Here is an 18,462-nt window from a genome sequence, read left to right on the forward strand (position 1 = left end):
CTAACTTAGATCAACATTCCACTCTAAAATGTGGTATTTCCAATAAAAAAAAATCTTTTTACAACGTCTTGCTATGTAGCCTTAGCTGGCCTAGAACTCACTATACAGACCAGGCTGGCCTCAAACTCATAGAGCTCCACCTGACTCTTGCTCCCAAGTGCTGGGATGAAAGGCGTGTGCCCATGCCTGGCCCAATAGAAAATTGAAAAGAAATTGTCTCACATGGATGATTAAGGAAAGTTGAACTGGCCAAGATAAGACGCTGCAATGTCTTCCAGATAGCAAGCTCTTCCCCGGTAGTGCTTCCAACTTAATTAAGAGTGAAAACTGCTAGGCTGGGCTTGGTAGGAGGTAGAGATAGGTGGACCTCTGTGACCTAGAAGCTGTCCTGGTCTACATGGTGAATTCCAGGCTAGCCAAGACTAAAACATGGGATCCTGTTCCCAAAAGAAAAAGAAAAAAAAAAACTGCATGGATGTAAGAGAAGGGAGGGTGCTATTCATTTCATAAAGGATTGCAAGTGCCATGCAAATCAGTCCTGCAGCTTGGCAGAGCAAGGGCACGTTACAGTCTTTCCTTTCAAGAAGCCTGGTCCTTTGACAATACTAAGAACTTGGCTAATAGGGAGATGAATGTTTTTTAGAGTGCCCACAACAATAGACGAGACGCCTTTTGGCATTCTGTCTTGGAAATGTAAGCTTGGAACCACTTCACAAAGGGGTGGGCAAGAATTAAAGAACTTTTTTGATTTGAGAGGAAGGGTAGGAAAGCTTTTCCATCCTAAGCTGAGTTGCTTCAAGCTCCAAAGTCGGAGATCCCTTCTTAGTGTCTGGGATAAGTGGATCTCCCTTTCTGTTTTCCTCCTTTCCATCCCACAAAACCCAATGCCTTATAGTCAAGCCCAATTTAGGTGGCTTCTCTTCCCTTATCTCAATTAAGAGACTACATTCCTTGTGATGAGATTGTGAGAAGTTCAATTAGGGGAAAAGGGGGAAGTTCTAAAGTGCCTGCAACAGCCACAGGCTTAAGAAACAAACAAGGTATCATTCCACAGCTCAAGACCCCACAGCAGTTTCTACAATCTACCTATCTTTGTACTCTGCTTGAGTATAGACCCATTTATTCACTCCATTATGGGGATTAGTGCTTTTGTCTTCAATCTAGACTATGCCAGGCCAGGTTTAAAGAATATCATCTAGCTGTAATACCAAAGTCCACAGCAATAGGGAGCGAGACACATGCTACTTGATCCACTCTAAACATAACTAACTGGGACGAATAGATTATAGTCATTTGATGTCACGGAAAAGGGGTTAGGAAGGATATGTACCATAACTTTATATTGCTAATAGCCAAAAAGCCTCCCATCTCTGGGTGAGAGTCAGTGCAAAAATTGGCTGCTCATCAGTGGTTCATTAGTCAACAAGGGACAAAAGACGAGGGGCTCAGCCTGCAAGAAGGATGTATCCCAAGCCCTATATGGGTCAAAAGAAACCCCAAAGCAAAAACTGGAGCACAGAAGCAGCAGCTTCCCTAGGCAGATGTACTTGGGCTGAACCTGGCCAAAGATGGCAGAGGGAGGTGGGAAAACAAAGTGACAACTCAGAGGAGTTTATCTTGGCCAAAGGGATGTTCAAGTTAAACAGCAACCCCCACCCCCACCCCGCTGCCCAACCCCTGACCCCCATCACATGCTCAGGTCTCCACTCTGGAACTGATGACTACTTGGCTAGATTTCCATCCATGGCAGTGGAGGAGTAGCTGGTAGAGAGGGAGGCACCTTGCTCGCCCCTCTCCTTTGACAGGTCAAGGTTGGAAGCTCTGTAGTGATTGGATTGAAGCTGAAGGGGTTCAGGCCGCACCCTGGGCAGCTGAGGGATACCATGGGTGATGCCTACAGGCTTGGCTTGAGACAGAGAGTTGCCTCCAGAAAGGCAACCGGGCTCATCTACAGGTAGGAGTACATCCCGAGGCCTGGCCCTCCCACTTTGAGAGGCCTGTGACTGAAGATTATAGCAAGGACCCATGGGCAGGGGTAGGTGTGAAGGTCGAGAGAGCTGAGACAGAGTCTCTCCAGGTGCTCTTGGAAGCCCTGGCGCTGACAATGCCATTGCCACAGGAGGTACGCAACAGGTTGCCTGCCCGTATGAAGCCTGACTGAATGGCTCATCCAACTGACTGGAGCTTATCCAATCAGGGTCTGGCTCCAATGGAAGAGGACAGTAAGCCCAGGTAGGCCAGTCATAGGCCCCTGGAGGTTCAGTGTAGAGGGACAAGGGACTATCTCGTCCCCATTCTCCTTCCTCTTCTTCGCCTTCTTCATCTGAATCTTCCTGGTGGGCCTGTAGCTCATCAGACTCCATGTAACCCTGGGCTAGGTGAGAATTAGAGAGTTCCATCTCTAGGGTCTCTGCGTTGTCAAGGGAACGGCTTCTTCTATTAAGTGCCATTGCAGCAGGTGGAGGCCGAGGGTGTATGCCAGGGAGTCCCAAGTACCGAGGGAGGCTGCTGACACCCCAGGGCAGGCCTTGGTAGAATCGACTGTGATAGCTGTTGAAGGCATGTTTGTGGTAATAACCCAGCTCGAAAGCTTCCAAAGAGGCTGTGAGGTCTTCGTCGTTGTGGAACTCAGGGTTTTCTTCGCATTTGCCTTCTCCATCCCGTTCCACATCAGCAATGTCAAAGGTGACCATGGGGGGCAACTCAGGGAGGTTTTGAGTGAAGGATGAGTCAGAATCAGAGCTGCAGGACATGCTGGAAAACAGGTTTCCATTGCTGGTAAACTCTACTAAAGCCTGGGAGAAACTCACAGTGGCATTCCCTTCCTTCTCCTCCTCTTCTTCCTCTGGCTCCTCAGGGGGCGAGTAGCTAGGGTAGGCCCTCCTGGGAGAGCCTCCGAAATTTGCTTCTTGCATGTCTGGCTCAAACATAGCATCGCTCTGGAAGAGCTGCATCAAACAAGTACTTTGATCTTTTTTGGAACAAGTTCCCTCAAAACGCTTCTCCAGAGGACGGAAATCCCGCCAGTCTGGTTCACTGCTAGAAGTAGCAGGGAAAGCTGAGGTGGTTCCCCGGTGGGAAGTCTGAGAAGCTCCCGAATTCCCTGCCACAAGGCCCATCACTGACGGGCCTAAGGGCCTCATCTGATACTCCAAGACAGGCTTCTCCTGCCGTACCTGGGTCTGTCGGATTCGACCCTCTTGAGCATGGACCTCTCGGGCCTGGGCTTCTCGGGTTCGGACATCTCTGCTGTAAGATTCCCGAGTGTGGTTGTCTCGAGCATAGGCCTCCCTGGCGTGAGCCTCTCTAGCGCATGCCTCTTGAGCTTCACGCTGCTCCCGGCGAAGCTCCCAGTAGAGCAACTGCTTCTGGATGGCCACTAGCCGTTCTTCCTCTGTTTCCATTGCTCCGGGTGGCCGAGAAGAAAAGGGCTCCAAGTTCAAAAAAGGACCAAACATCTCAGAGCCTCGACCATGGAGGTCATAAAGGCAGTCATCCCCAGGTGGCGAGTTCTCAAGACTGTCATCTGGCTCATAGAACTCATACAGGGCGTCACCACTATAGCTGTCTCTAGGTAGACAATCCCTATGGACAAGGCCCAGAGCCTCACCTGAATCATCCTCAAATCCTGGGGTGGTCGAGTCATAATAACCTTCATCACTATTTGGAGCCGACTCTTGCTGGTCACTCTGAGGAGTCAAAAGTTCTCCGGGGCCTAGGCTAGGATAAGACTGAACTGGATCAAGGAGCATATAGCCCTGGTGGCTAGGAGACGTAGCAGTATGGTAGCCCAGGTTCAGATTAGATCTTGGATATATCTGGGCATTTGCCCACAGATACTCTAAGTCACCATCTTCCTCCCCATCCTTGACTTCCTCTTCCTCATCCTCTAATTCTACCTCCTCATCCTCTTCTTCCTCATTGTCATCATCATCTGGCAAGGCCATCTCCTCCCCACCTCCTTGGTAGGTCACCAAGCAGGAACTTCGCTTGGTCCCATCTCGGTTGGCCCTCTGGCCACCAGACGCCATGCTATCTGTCATGCTGTCCATATCTTGTTCTGCTATAATGTCACCACAACCTGTCAGTGAGTCAAAGCTTTTCAGGGATGTGACATCCCCAAACAGGAGGCTAAGCTGATCTCCAGCAGGGCCATTGGGTAGGTTTGCCTCTCCCGTCACCACCTTGTCTTCTGTTTCTGAAGTGTGGGAATTCTCTAGGCCACTAGCTTCAGAAACAGGCTTGGGCTGTATGAACTCTGAGGCACAGGTCCTTGTGAGTTTTTCTGGATTTTTACAGGCTGTCTTGTCAGTAGTTGGTGAAAAATGTTCTAGTGCTGGAGAAATTTTTGGTCCAGGGGCATCCTGGGACTTGGCATTTTCCTTTCTAGCAGCTTGGAAGATCTCCTCAGAGCTGGGCAGAGAGGCTGAACTCACCTGCTCATGAGACCAGGATCTGGCCCCCTCAAGGTCCTTTGCCCCTGGTCCATTTTGATCAGTTTCAGAAACCTTGCTCTTCCGGTGACGGCGGATGCTACTAAAAAAGCCTTTCAGGCCTTTCTTAGGCTTGTGCACAACTCCAGCTTTCTCTGTGGCTTCAGTCCCAGATGTCTTAGGTCTAAAGCCTATCTCCAAAGCTCCATGGGCACTCTGGGAGCTAGGAAACTGAGAAGGTGACTTGGACAAAGGTACAGAGAGGCCTTGTTCTTCGATGACAACATCTTCAGGGCCATGAGCTGCCTCACTCAGGCCGTCATGGGTCTTACTCTTGTTTAGACCCTTCTTAGAATTGCCTTTCCCAGAACCTTTGCTTCGTCCACCCCCAAAGAAACTAGGCAGAGTACAGATTCCCTTCTTGCCACCAAAGAGTTTCATGGCAGTTTTCTTCAGCCTACCTGGGCCGGATAAGGGTGGCTCTGATGCTGGTCCTTCTGTGGTCTCGGTTGTCTTATTCTTGGCTCCCCTTTCAGCTCCCTGGTCTTGGGTATCTCTAGAGTCCGGTGCGCCCTTGATCTGACCAGCTTCATCCTTTTGAGTCTCCATGATGGCGACAGCTCTTCCACTGGAAACGCAGCCTTTGGATTTCAGGTACAGCTACACCATGATCAGTCAGGAAGCATCACAGCTGGGTCTGAGGGAGATAAGGAAGACAAAGACAGAGACTGGTGAGCCAGCACACAGGATAGGTTTGTTTTTCGTGGGTGATTACTGTCTAAGGATTGAATGGGACCAGAGAGAGAATAAGTAAACACTGATAAAACCTTAACTATTTGGTATGTTTGCTTTGCTGCTCTAGCTTCTTCTGGGTCCCAGAGCAGTAAAAACCCCACACTGAGCAACAGGCAGCAATCATTAGCTTCCTCCTCACTAGTCTTCTACCTTTAGGTGGCTCAAAGTACGGGGCTGGGGGAGAATTTGACAGAGGCAATTGTAGATGTGCAAAAAGCCCAATTGTCTATAAGGAAGCTTATCGATGATTGGGCTGGAGTCAGGAAAGGAATAGAGAGGCTGCTTCTAGCCTCACTGAACTTTTGAAAAGTATGTGGTGAAGGTGCTCATTGAGTCTTCCCCAGGCTTCAATTGAACACTGATAGCCTGGGCTATCACCAACATTTTTCTCAGGGCTGGGAAGAAAAGCTCATCTCCGGCTTTATCTTCTGCCCACAGGTTCTCTTAACATTGTCACTAGGACAATGGCCAAACCTTCTGGAGTCCAGAGAGGGAACACTATTGAGTTGCAGATCAGGGCTCTAATCTGCAAAAGAATCCTCTGGGCTCCAGTATCCTTTGTGCAAGAGGCCTACCAAGATCCACATCCCTAAACCCCTGTAGAGACTATGTGAGGGGAAGGTCGGGATCGGGCTCTCTATTGACTATCCTGCTGCCAAGGGACTTTAATTTTGTTCTTGGCAAGAGTAACCACCAGATTCTACCAGAGCAAACATTTTCTTCTACTCTGTTCCTCTCATTATCTTTGTCCCCATCTAGCTTGCAATCTGGGAAGTGAGCTTGAAAACTACATAGCCCTACGTGACTCATGTTCCTAGCCTACAATACAGATTGAACTAAATAAACCTGGTGTAAGCTGCGACAGTCTGGTCAGGGCTTCCTAATCCAAGTGCCAATAGAATTGGAATGAAAAGAAGGGTTAGCCTTCTATACCAGCCTCATCATTCCCTTAGTTCCCAACAAGGCTAGTATCTTTGACTGACAGTGAACGTCTGACCCCTAAAGCACTATTGAGCCTGCAGAAAATCTGGTGATCCGTCCTTAGGAAGTCCCTCCCTCTCTGAACCTTCTTTTGTAGATCTAGGGTAGCAAAGGGAGACAGAACAACGTCGGGGATTGAGAGGGCAAGAGGCTAGGAACAGGGAGAGGAAGGACTGTAGCAGTCTAGGAATCGCTAGCTGGTCCAGGGACTGGATGCCACATTATTAAGGTTCACACAGCCATCTGCAGTAGAATACTGTAGTCCAGCACTGAGGCTGAAGAGAAACCCACAACTATACGCTAGTCCTTGATTTCATTAGACAAAAATCTCCTAGTACCTAGGTTCCTATCTTCCACACAGTTTTGTGTCTGGTACCTCACCTACTTGATACACTTAAATCGTCAGAGTAACAACCCAAGTTCCATTGAGAGCACTCTGCTAACCAAGCAGAGTAAAATGAGCTCTGGTTTGGAGATGGGAGAAAAGCTTATCTGATCTTCTCGGTGAAGATAGATGCATTGCTATATTCTCAGGATATGCATTTCTCTGTGCAACACATTGTGACATCATGCTCTGCAAGCTCAGCTCTGTAACAGACAGTCCCCTCACCATTAAACACACAATCACCCAGAATTCTGTGATGCACGCTGTAATGAGAACATCACTAGCAGGACTGTCATTGTGATATTGGGGATAAGGGGGACAACAGTGAAGTTATATGTATTTCCTGTTGTGAAATTCATGTGTTATTTTCAACTTCTCTCAACATTGCAATCTGGGAAGTGAGCCTGAAAACTACATAGCCCTACGTGACTCATGCTCCTAGCCTACGATACAGATTGAACTAAATAAACCTGGTGTAGTGACAGACACTAAGGTCAGTCCATCAGGCCAATCCAAGAAGAGGAACTCCCAGTCCCTGCTTTAGAGAGCTTACAGACTAGGAGGGAGAGAATCTTATCTACAGAAGCCTAAAGATACATCACAATTTAGACCTTAAAGAATAGCCTCTGCTTCTCCATTTCCTTGTTTTTGTTTTTAGAGACAGGGTCTCTCTCCATAGTTCTGGCTCTTCTCAAGCTTGGTATATACACCAGGCTGGCTTTAATGAGCCTTGAAATAAACTTAAAAGGCAGAATATTCCCTGGGCTCAGTTTTCTTGACCAAAAATCACTGTCTGGGGAAGACCATAGACCTTGGGAGAGAATCTACTGCTACTATTTTGCTAAATGGATTTCATACCGAACAGTTTTCTAAGTACTTATCTTTGAACTCTGAGATCAGTGACGTCTCATCAGAGCTTATTTCTGCAGTAGGCAGAATTAATATAGAGACTCACAACTGCTCAGTGCTCACATAATAAGATAAGGTGGAATGCTCAGCCCTAAATACAAATCAGGATCACATTCCCTACCCCCAAACTCGGGGATCTTTATGGAAGGGAGGGCAGAAATACTGTAAGAACTAGAGGCAATAGAGGGAAACCGCAAAAGATTTTCTGGCTATGGCAGAGCGGTCACACATGAACTCTCAGCAGCTGTGACTGCATACACAAGACCTGCACTAGATCAAGCCAGCCAAAATTTCAGTGTGGACTAGGGAGAGCCCCAAGAACTCCTTTCCCTACCTGAAGAGCTGCCGGCTGATGACAGCTGCTGGAGGAGGGAAAGTCAGTTTTCTTCAGCAGTGCAGCCCCTAGTGTATTGCCTGGGTTCCAGTGGATAGCCCTATATCCGCATGCATAGGACAGCATGAATTGGACTTGCTGGACCTGAAAACAAAGACGGTGTGAAGCTGTAAGGGAGATGATAGAGGGGGCCAGAAGGAGGAGATGAGGGATGGTGGATAAATAGGATCAAATACATTTTTATACATGTATGAAATTCTCAAAGAACAGATAGGTAGGTAGGTAGATGGATAGATAGATAGATAGATAGATAGATAGATAGATAGATAGATAGATAGATAGATAGATAGATAGATAGATGACAGATGAAAGAAAGAAAGGAAGGGAGAGAGGGAGGGAAAGAGGAAGGAAGGGAAGGAGGGAGGAAGGAAGCAAGCAAGCAAGCAAGAAAAGATGCTTTGAGGAGGATGAGGCATTTGGTCTGGGCTTTGTCAAGCAGTAAGGAATGGAAAGAGTCATCTAGATGGGGTATGTGTTCTTATCAAAAAGGGAATTATTCTAGTGGAATCAAACAGTTCTTCGCAATGATGATTAGGTGAAGAGAATCTAAACTTGATGCCATCACTGAAGAACAGTCTCTCTGGACCTTGTCACATGCTACATAGGGTTAGAGGCTAACTTATCACTACTCTCTACAGCAGTGGTTCTCAACCTTCCTAAGGCTGCAACCCTTTAATACAGCTCCTCATGTTGTGGTGACCCCCAACCACCAAATTATTTCACTGTTACTCCATAACTGTAATTTTGCTATTGTTATTTATTGTAATGTCTGATATGTAGAATATCTGATAAGCCAACCCCACAAGGGTCACGACCCACAGGTTGAGAACCACTGCTCTACATTATCACCACACTGTCACAGATTTGGTCTACAGGGCTAGAATCCAAACCACACCAGTCCTCCCATCTGCCAAGAGTCACTATCAGATCTAAATGAGACTATCCCCCATAGATTCAGATGTCTGCACATTACTGTGCTGTTTGGGGGAGGTTTAGGAGGTGTGGGCTTCTTGGAGGAAGTACATCACTGGAGGCGGGCTCTGAGTGTTTATATAGACCCCATGCCATTTATAGTTTGCTCTCTCTGGTTTGTGTGTAAGGTTCAAGATGTGACCTCTCAGTGTCTTGTTATTGCTCTCATGCCTGCTGACTGTTTCCTGTGTCATCCCTATTTTTATGGATTCTAAACTTCTGGAACCATAAACCCTTCTTTCTATATTTGCTTTGGTCATGGTATTTATCACAGCAACAAAGAAGGAACTATGACAGAAATTGGTGCCAGAGTGGGCTGCTGCTGGTAAGAATCGGAACATGTATTTTTTGTTGTTGTTTTTTATGGGTTTTTTTATTTTTTGTTTGTTTGAGGAATGTGGAAGATTTTAGATCTCTGGACTAGAAAAGCAGTTGGATGCTGCAAGCAGAGCTTAGTGGGTTGAGACTGGAAGACAGTGCTGAGATCAAAGCAGACTCTAGAAGCTTGGCTCAACGTTGGATGAGGGGTTGCTTGTTCATTTCTGGCAGCGCAGACCCAAAATAATCACACAGAAAACTATATTATTTAAAACACTGCTTGGCCCATTAGCTCTAGCTTCTTATTGGCCAACTCTTACATTTAATTTAACCCATTTCTATTAATCTGTATATTTCCATGTGGCTGTGGCTTACCCAGTAAAGTTCTGTCTGGCTCTGGAAGGGCTGGCTACATGGCTTCTCCTGACTCCACCCTTCTTTCTCCCAGCATTCAGTTTGGTTTTCCCCACCTAGCTCTGTTCTGACCTGTTCTGCTATAGGCTCAAGACAGTTTCTTTATTAACTAATGGTATTCACAATATACAGAGAGGAATCCCACATCAGCTCAAGAGGTTTCAGAGAAAAGCAAAGACTTCAACAGCAACTAGGCTAGAGGCCATTTCTGTGTTATTTTGGCAAAAAGTCTGGCTGTATTCTGCCTTTGTCATAAGAACTTGCCTAAGGTGAAATCAAAGAGTAATGTACTAATTTTTTTGGTGAAGGAAATTTCAAGGTAGCATAAAATTGAGTCTCTGGGGGTGGTTATTAGTAATGACTGTTATATTGGTCGACAATGAAAAAGAACAAGTGGTGTGGGCAGAAAGAAATACAAAATGTATAGTTTGAAGAAAAAAGACTCACCAGGAAACTTAATGCTGTAGCTAAGGCTTGTAATACCTGAGAGTACGGGGCATATCTCATTTACCCTGGACAGAGATTCTATTACCCCAATGTAGACCTCCCTCTTAGCCAGATCCCAGGTTATTCTTGCTAAGCAAGGATCAATCATTACCTCTCTCTTGCCCTTCCCCGCCCTCCTCCCCTGCTGAACCATGACCCCCAAAGCTGTTCACAAGATCACTGCCTGGGTTCCACACAATACCTTGAAGGAGTGCAACAGGACTATCCTATAACTAGCAGCTCCCTAATCTGCTCTTCCCCATACACCTCTACCCCAAGGCTTCTTCATACTCTTTATTAATCTACCATGCTCCCTAAACTGTCCTTCTAAAGCAGGTATTGTGCCTTGACCCAGGGTAAGAAGAACCCTTCTGGAGAAGTGGGACCCAAGACAAAAGGACAAACTCTGAAGCTCCCTGCAGCTGGGACTGGATTCCCTTAGAGCTCTTGCCAACTGCAGAGTTCCTCAACACTCAGATTTCCCAGTCAGGGTGGCTGGCTGTTTTTCAGATAGGCTGCTGGGAACTCTCCCAAGATACTCGACGCTCCCTGATAAAGGCTGCTAGCTGCAGTCACTGCGACTACAGCAAAGAACAGGCTGCGGCAGAAAATGGAACCACACAAGAGCCAAGAACCAACCTCAGGCAATTCTGGGACAAACAGACACTGGCTCCTAAGGAAGTGCAGCTTTCTTTTCCACTCCACTCAAAATCCAAGTAGAAGAACAGCCACAGAGCTGCCTGAAACCCTTCTCCCGGGGAAGAATCGCTTCAGGCCAACCATTACAGTTCCTATTCTTAGTCTAGCTTCAAGAGACCAGCTTAACAAACTTAGGAAAGGCTGGACTCTGGGAAGAAACAAGGGTAAAGCTTCAGAGGCATGACCTTTACCCATAAGAGTTTCCAGGCCTGTTCCAAGCAGTCTTCGTGAAGACAGACCCATTCCCAATGTTTCCAGTCCCTCAGTATATTAGTGCACAGTGGGTAAGAAGGTGTGAGAATGTGCGCATCCTCCCCTAGAGACTCAGACAGTTCCCCCGCTAGAATTAGCTTGGCATGCTGGGAAAACTCAGCAAGATATCCAACCTGTCTGACACTCAATTTCCTCAACTGTGAAATGGGACTATTGAGAATTTCTATTTAGTGAAACTATTGTAGGAACAAAATCAATGCATGCGAAGCCGCAGAAGCTAAGACATTATTTCAAATCGTGTTAATGTTTATTCCAGCTACGAAACCGGACGATCTCTAGCAGTAAATCTAGCCCAGTCAGGGTTGACTAGGGAGGTCTCCAAAGCTCTACAGCTATGTCTGAATCCCTTTCAGTTTCCCCTGGTGATTATGTAGTTATGCCACGGAAGCTTTACTTGCTCATTAGACCAACTTTGAATTTTTAATGTTCAGAGAGCAGACAACTCTAGATCATCTGGAAGATTCTAGCTAGGTTCCTTAGTCCAAACCAGAAAAATCGACATTTTAAACTGAACTAAAAATGCCATCATCAAAAGAAATGCAGTTAACAGACATCCTTCAACCACTGAGGGTACCGAGCAGTACACAAGGCATTTCCTATTTACCAGCTCCACTGCTCCCTCCCAGCAACCCCCTAATCCCTGCTAATGGGTAATGGTAACCCCTTGTCACAGAAAAGAAAAGTGTGCCTAGGCTTGGGGAAAGATCTGTCTAAAGTCACTAATGGGATTATGACAGAACCCGATTAGCTTCCGGGCCTCTCAGGTTACAATCCCATACCACTCTGCTTCACTGGGCAGGGTCCCCAACTAAAGAAATATGAGGGTTGTAAATAGAATCAAAACACAATTATGAAATTTTCAGAGAACTAATAATTTAAAAAAAAATGGGGCCAGGAGAACGGTGAACGTTCCCTTGCCACCTTTAATAGCTATTGTTTCCTGCCCCTACTCCACCCTGCCCCAGCTCAATTTAACTGCGCCTGAAGGATTTCTTGTCCTTACTGGCTACTGCTTTTTCCTTACCAAGTACACACACACACACACACACACACACACACACAAATAAATAAATAAAAATAAAAATAAAAAAAAAATAAAAAACCAATGTTGACTTGAGAATTCAGGTGCTACCCATTCAGCCCGGAACTGCTTTCCTCATCAGCAAAGCTCTCAGCACTACTTTCAAACTGTGAAACGTATCTTCCGTTTCCTTGGGAGATAAATTTGAAGGGCCCAAAAAGGCTCAACTAGGAAGCTGCAAAGTGCACAATTTCGAGTTTGAGCTACTTAAAGATGATGACTTCTCCCAGCAGGGCGATGGTGGCACACACCTTTAGTGCCAGCACTCAAGAGACAAGAAGCAGGCAGATGTCTGTGAGTTAAAGCAGGTTCCAGGACAAGTCAGAGCTGTTACACACAGAAAAACTGTCTTTAAGAGCTGTTACACACAGAGAAATTGTCTTTAAAAGAGTTAAAAATAAAAAAGATAATGAAATAAAAGATTATCTAGTACTGGAGTAGGACATTACTAGAGCTCACCAACTAGACCTGAGGTCAATACTGGTGGCGGGAAAGAAGGGCTGCTGGTTTGGATCTTTTTGGTGGAGCAGTGGAGGTGGTTGAGAGAGTCCCTCTTACCCACTCCCGCAGCCACCCTTTGCTAATGGGCGGCAGCCCTGCTGTGGGAAGGCTCCTTTCCAGAAAGCAACTCATGGACTCCAGATGCAGCACAAATCCCAAACCTGGCCTTTTATAGTTCCCATGATTTCCTCGCCAGTTTTTCAGCATCCTTGTTCACATACTCATCCTCGTCCTTGCTTACTCGGTTTCGGGCAAGCTTCAGTCTGCCCATTGACTGCCTGGTGCATGGGCACTGCCCTACCTAGCATGGAGCAGGGGCTCGGGATGCTGGTTCAGGTGAGCTCTAATTCAGCTGGAGCTTGCCAGCCTGAAACTGGGGTGATGTCAGCTTCACCCCTTACAACAGAATGGTTTGAGAAAATCTTTCTCTGAGACAGACGTACCTGATCTGTGAAAGGGAAAAAAAAATTATTTACCTACTTTGCAGGGTTGTGGTTATGGATTAAAGATGATCAACACAAAGGCAAACGATTACTCTGCATAGAACAGATACTGCAGATGAGACTGCTTACCGTCAAGGTACCTTCTCTCTAGCTGTTCCTCAGCTGTCACTCCGAGTCCCCTGAAGATGACACAGGCCTTCCATTCAAACCCCTTTGCCTGACCTTCACCATCTGCTTCTCCTGCTGCCCTTTGAAAATTTTGCAGCCTTACTTCACTGCCCAAATATACAGGACTTTTATTCCGTTCAGAAGATAGGGTACCAAGACACAACCTCTCCCTAGAGGTGACTTTACCTCATGATTTTTCTTTTTCTTTTATTTTTGTGTTGTTTGGGTTTTTTTGTTGTTGTGTTTTTTTTTGTTTGTTTGTTTGTTTTTTGGTGCTGGGGTAAGAAACATAGTACCTCCTATGTGCAAGGAAAGTATTTGACTCCTCAGCCACGCCCACCCCTGAGGAGCTTACTGATGCCCCAGATTTCTTTTAGGGATCATTACTCAGTTCACAATCAGGAGGGGACCTTTGAGATCCACATCCTTGTCCCTCCCTTGGAGTCTCCTCTGAGGTAGGGAATAAGTCTGCACAGCCTCCCAGTGTGTGAATACTCAAGCAAAAGCAAGCGCGGAGACACTATTCAGAAAGGCTATAAACTACTTCCTCTTGGGGCGAAAACTTTATCATCTAGTTTATCTGCCTAAACAGGATTCCCGCCGAGAAACTGATAACATCAGGAGTTTCCCTTTTCAGTTTCAGGCAGGACCTGAAGGAGAGGAGAAACCGCGAGGGAGAAAGTTGGAAACCCCTTCTCTGTCTTTGCTTCTGAGGGACTGGGATTTAGCAGTTCCATATATTCCCTGACAGGCAAAAGGACAAGCAAAGGGATCCATGGCTAAGTAATTAAGATGGTGAGCTTCCAACGTGGCTCACCCTCCTGACCGTAAAGCCCGGCAGCTTAAAACAAAAGCCTTGCAGGCTTTTTCTCCTGCCAGAGGCCCCCTGCTGAGGGACTGGCTCAACAAGTTCAAGGCCAGATCAGGACGTGTTTATACAACAGTTGTGGGTCGATCAGTCACCCCCACCCCACCCCCACCCCATCTTTCTTCAAACTAACCAATCCTAAATTAGAGGCTTAAAAACAAAATACAAGCCCTCCAGGAGCTGCTAGGCTTGTGCTAGCCCCTCCGTATTGCCACCGTCATTCCCTCTGTATGTTTGCTCTGTGTGTGTGTGTGTGTGTATGCGCGCGCGCGCGCGTGCATGTGCGCACGCATATGCGTGCGTCTGTGTGTGTGTGTCTGTGTTTCACCACCCATAATAAAAACCTTTCTTTACTAGCTGATTCCATCTGCTCTGTTTGCCGTATCCCAGAATTTCTCCACTGCTACCTGTACATTCAAGGTTTCCCCTTTTAATTATTTAAGTGGCAGAGAAAACAAAACTGATCAAAACCCCTAGACAGTAATGGTTCTACAAGTAAACTCCTGGGATGACAAGCTTGCTGCTGTTTCTCTCATTCCCTTCTCTAGATGAGCGAAGCAGGGCTATTTCTTCCACACACACTCTGAGTGCAAATATGACAGTTCTTGAGGCGCCAACTTTTCCCAAATACCTTCCTCCTCCTGACACTTCCAGGCCCCAACATTGGGCAGGCCTTTATCTCCTGACTGAGAGGCAAAACAGATAGGAAAGGGGTGGGAGTTCCCATGATGCACTGCCACATGAACGGGGCAGCCTTCACTTTTGAGGAATGGGATGGTGGGAGGAGGGGGCAGTTCGTCAAGTGGAGCCTGCTGGAGACCTTGGGGTACAGCATAAAGGGTACCACACAAGAGCAATAACTTCTCATTAAATTACTGTGTGATCTTAAGCATGCCTTGCTTCTTTCTAGGGCACATCTACGACCATAGGGATCTTAATTGCTATTCCACACACAGATCTGTGGGGCTGAAAGAAAATGGGTTAAAAGAGGTCTGGAGGATATTTCTTAGCTTTATCTAAGTAAGTATTTAGGCCAAGATGCCCTTCCCGCCCCCTCCCCCCCCCCGAAAGGCCAAAAGGAAGCTGATAGTATGGAACCTCCTTCTGGAGATAGCACAGTCCCCAGTTCTATTTATAGATTTTGAGGTAGCAACTTGTAGCATGCTTTCAATCCTGTTCAAAGACCCTATTTCAAAATCCTTTCAGAAACTCCATTCCTGGCCTGGGTATGGCGGTGGACCGCTTTAATCCTAGCATTCAAGACAGGCGACTGTCAATGAGTTCAAGGACACTGGCTTACAAAGCAAGTTCCCGCACAGCTGGAAGTACCCAGTGAGACCCCGTCTCAAAAGAACAATAAACCCCCTTCCAAAAAAACTACACACACACACACACCCTAATCACGCATTGTTCAATGATCTCCCCCTAAAAAGATTAGCTCACCATTCCAAAGTTTGGCCCTTGGGAATTCCCACCACTGGGTCCTAACCTCTTTTGTACCTCTGAGCTGTGCCGTCTCAACCTGCCTGCCAGCCACTCCCTTTCTTTTCTAATTCTGCCTCCTCTTTCTCTACCAAACTCCTGTACGTCCCAGCTGCTTTACAAGATGACACCCCCACTGCATCTATGGATCTCTTCCATGGCACTTTGCCTGTAAGCTCATGAATCAGCAACCAAAAGTATGCAGAGCCCCAGGCTTTGAGCAGTCCAGACCCCGAGGTTATCATGGAGGGAACTGATTATGACTTTCTCTTTTAATGTAGTCACCCAATCCCCCCTTCCACCCACATTAGGCACAACCAAAGTAAGGCTAAAGGTGTTTTCTAAAGATCTGCAAAGACAGCAAGTCCTTCTGGAACGTTCATTCATTAACCACTTTCTAATGCTAGGAGCTGAGGGGATTAGAGCTGTAGGCTAAGTTTTATTTACCCCCTGAAGGTTCCGAGAGAACCTAGGTGTCTAGCAGTTAGAGGAGCTCAACTACAGAGGAGTTTCAAGAGAGAGGTCTGGGGCGACAAGCAGCAGCCTGAAGGATCCCAGGGCAAAGGGTGGTTGAGAACTGAGGCCTGAAAGGAAAAGGACTTGGACAGGAGCAGGGCGAGAGTGCGCTAGGGTGGGAAAGGTGGCTGCTGGGCTGAAGGGAAAGCAGCGGAGAGCCAGACCTGAGATATAAAAAGTTCAGCTGCAAATAGAAGTTTGTGCAGAGGTCTGGGAAGCACAGGCAGGGTGACAATGGTGTAGTATCTGCCATCCTGGCTGCCATCAAGGAGGTTCCATGCTAACCTTCCTAACTAAGAAATTAATGGGTCTCACTGCCCCCCTCCAAAGACGTCCAGCCTGCAGAGTCCCTTAGTCAAATTCCCCTCTCTTATTCTTTAGGAATGCATTAATACTCCAGAGGGGTGCAGCGTAGGGCACATGAGCGGTACTGCACTTGGGTAGGGGGGATAGATCTGTTGGAATCTCCTCTGGTAGAGCAGAGTCCAACAATGCAGTGCCCTGGATCCTGTCCATGCCAGTCCTGCTAAGGCAGGCTGGCCAGAGCCCCAGATGTTTGTATGCAGACAGGGCTGACTAGACTCTTATCAAGGCGAGTCCAGCGAGGGGGAGAATGGTTCTGCTGGATTAGTACGACTGCCACCTCTGCCTCCCCTCCTACCCATGGCTCAGCTGGCAAGCTTAGCCCCCTCAAAGGGGAGCTCAGAAGAAGTCACGCCTTTGGGCGGCCACCAGTGTCAGAGGTGTCTGCTGCAGACAATGACAGCAGTCTGGCAAGCTGGGTGTTTTAAGAAACTGAGAAGTTGTAGGATTTGTCTGCTTTACATACACCGTGTGTTCTTTACTACAATGACTGCCCCCCTCCCTCCGCTTCTAGCGGGGAAATCCCCCCCACAATATTGTGCCCACTGCTATTTTAAACCGAAGGCTGGAGAGAAAAACGCGCCCTATGCCCTACAAGGGAAAAGAGACGCGGGGGGGGGGGGGGTTGGGGGCGGCAACAAAGCGGCCTTGCATCTCTAACCCAAGGACCAGTAAGAGCTCCTGGTCCAGCCCGCCTGCAATGGGGGTGGAAGCCAAATGAGAACCGGAGGCCCAGGAGGGGGTGCGGCTGGTTGGGACCACGGGACCAAGGTTTCAAGGATAAGTGGGAAGTTCAGAAACCCAACTGTGCTCCCTTGAGGAGGAACAGACTGTGGATATCTTAATCCACCCTAAAGCCAGTCTCAGTCTGGCTCTGGCTAGCGCGCCAGCTTCCTCTGCAGAAGAGAGACATTAGGAGATGCACCGCAGAGGGGAGGGGCCACAGCAAGGCCTCGCGGGTGAGCAGAATCGGCCTAACAGCTGTTCTAGCAAATGTACTACAAACAAAGCTAAGGAGTTCCAGGCCTGCAAACACATTCTTGGGGTCCTAGCTAGTGGCGTCCCTCCCGGAACCACGCAACAACACGTGTGGGCCCATCCCAGCCTCCCCTTACAACCTAGAGGTGTAGCCCAGGCTAGTCCGCCCGCCTTCCGGCCCTCCCACCCCACCCCCAGCCACGAGCGCCTGTACCCTAAAGGCTAACGGCCTCTGGGCCCCTCACTGGACAGTACGCAAAGCAAGTTCCAAGAAAGAGCAGCGAGAGGCCAGGACTCCGACCAGTCTGGCCCTAGATGCCCTCCTCCAGGCGACCCGAGCAGAGCACGCGGGGATGCACTAGACCTCCAGCAGGATGGCTCCTAGCTGTGCTCAATGCTTACCTTGCCAGGTCCAGCTCCCAGCGCGGTTATTGTCTGCTGAACTGCTTGCTCTGCTCTGAGCTGGAGCCTCTGCTGAGAACGCCGCCACGACTGCCCCTGCCGCAGCCAACACCACGGCTACAGCATTCTCCTGCACCGACTACCCTTCTACAGGCTCTGGGCAGCTCCCCCATACCCTCTTCACCCTGGACTCCACAGTTACAGGGTGGGACGTCCGTGATCTGATTGGCAGGAAGGCGATCCAATCGCCAAAATGGGAAGGCATGCCCTGGCCCGCCCACTGTTTTCCTTGGTGCTTTTCTCTTTAAATGCAAATAAGCCGGGCGTGGTATTGGCAGGGGGCGGAGAGGTTGCAGAACCCCTACCCCGGGCTCCTCACTTCCGCCCCCACGCGGGGCGGGTTTCAGCGTGGCTACACACCCGACTCAAAGAGCTAGTCCCTCCCAGATGGGACTAGCCAGATTCTTGGAACTCGGTTTCGATTTTGCGAGCATTCCTATTTCCGTAGCCGGTGTTTTCGCGCTCCCGCTCCCGGGTTGCTACCACGGAGTTTCTCCACGTTCTTTGAGACCAACTGGGAGAAGTGGGGCAAGGAAGTGGG

At 48.0% G+C, this 18,462-nt stretch overlaps 1 protein-coding gene across 1 annotated transcript; it reads right to left on the minus strand.

Moving 5' to 3' along the window:
• Positions 1 to 1,707: 1,707 nt before the first annotated feature.
• On the minus strand, positions 1,708 to 18,025 carry Amer1 (APC membrane recruitment protein 1). Its single transcript, XM_057759837.1, has 2 exons — positions 17,862 to 18,025; positions 1,708 to 5,130 (listed from the first exon to the last, which is right to left on the minus strand). The coding sequence occupies exon 2, from the start codon at positions 5,040 to 5,042 to the stop codon at positions 1,722 to 1,724; it is 3,321 nt and encodes a 1,106-aa protein (XP_057615820.1). The 5' UTR covers positions 5,043 to 5,130; positions 17,862 to 18,025; the 3' UTR covers positions 1,708 to 1,721.
• Between the last annotated feature and the right edge of the window lie 437 nt (positions 18,026 to 18,462).

Source organism: Chionomys nivalis, chromosome X, assembly GCF_950005125.1.
Source record: "Chionomys nivalis chromosome X, mChiNiv1.1, whole genome shotgun sequence".
Classification (NCBI taxonomy): Eukaryota; Metazoa; Chordata; class Mammalia; order Rodentia; family Cricetidae; genus Chionomys; species Chionomys nivalis.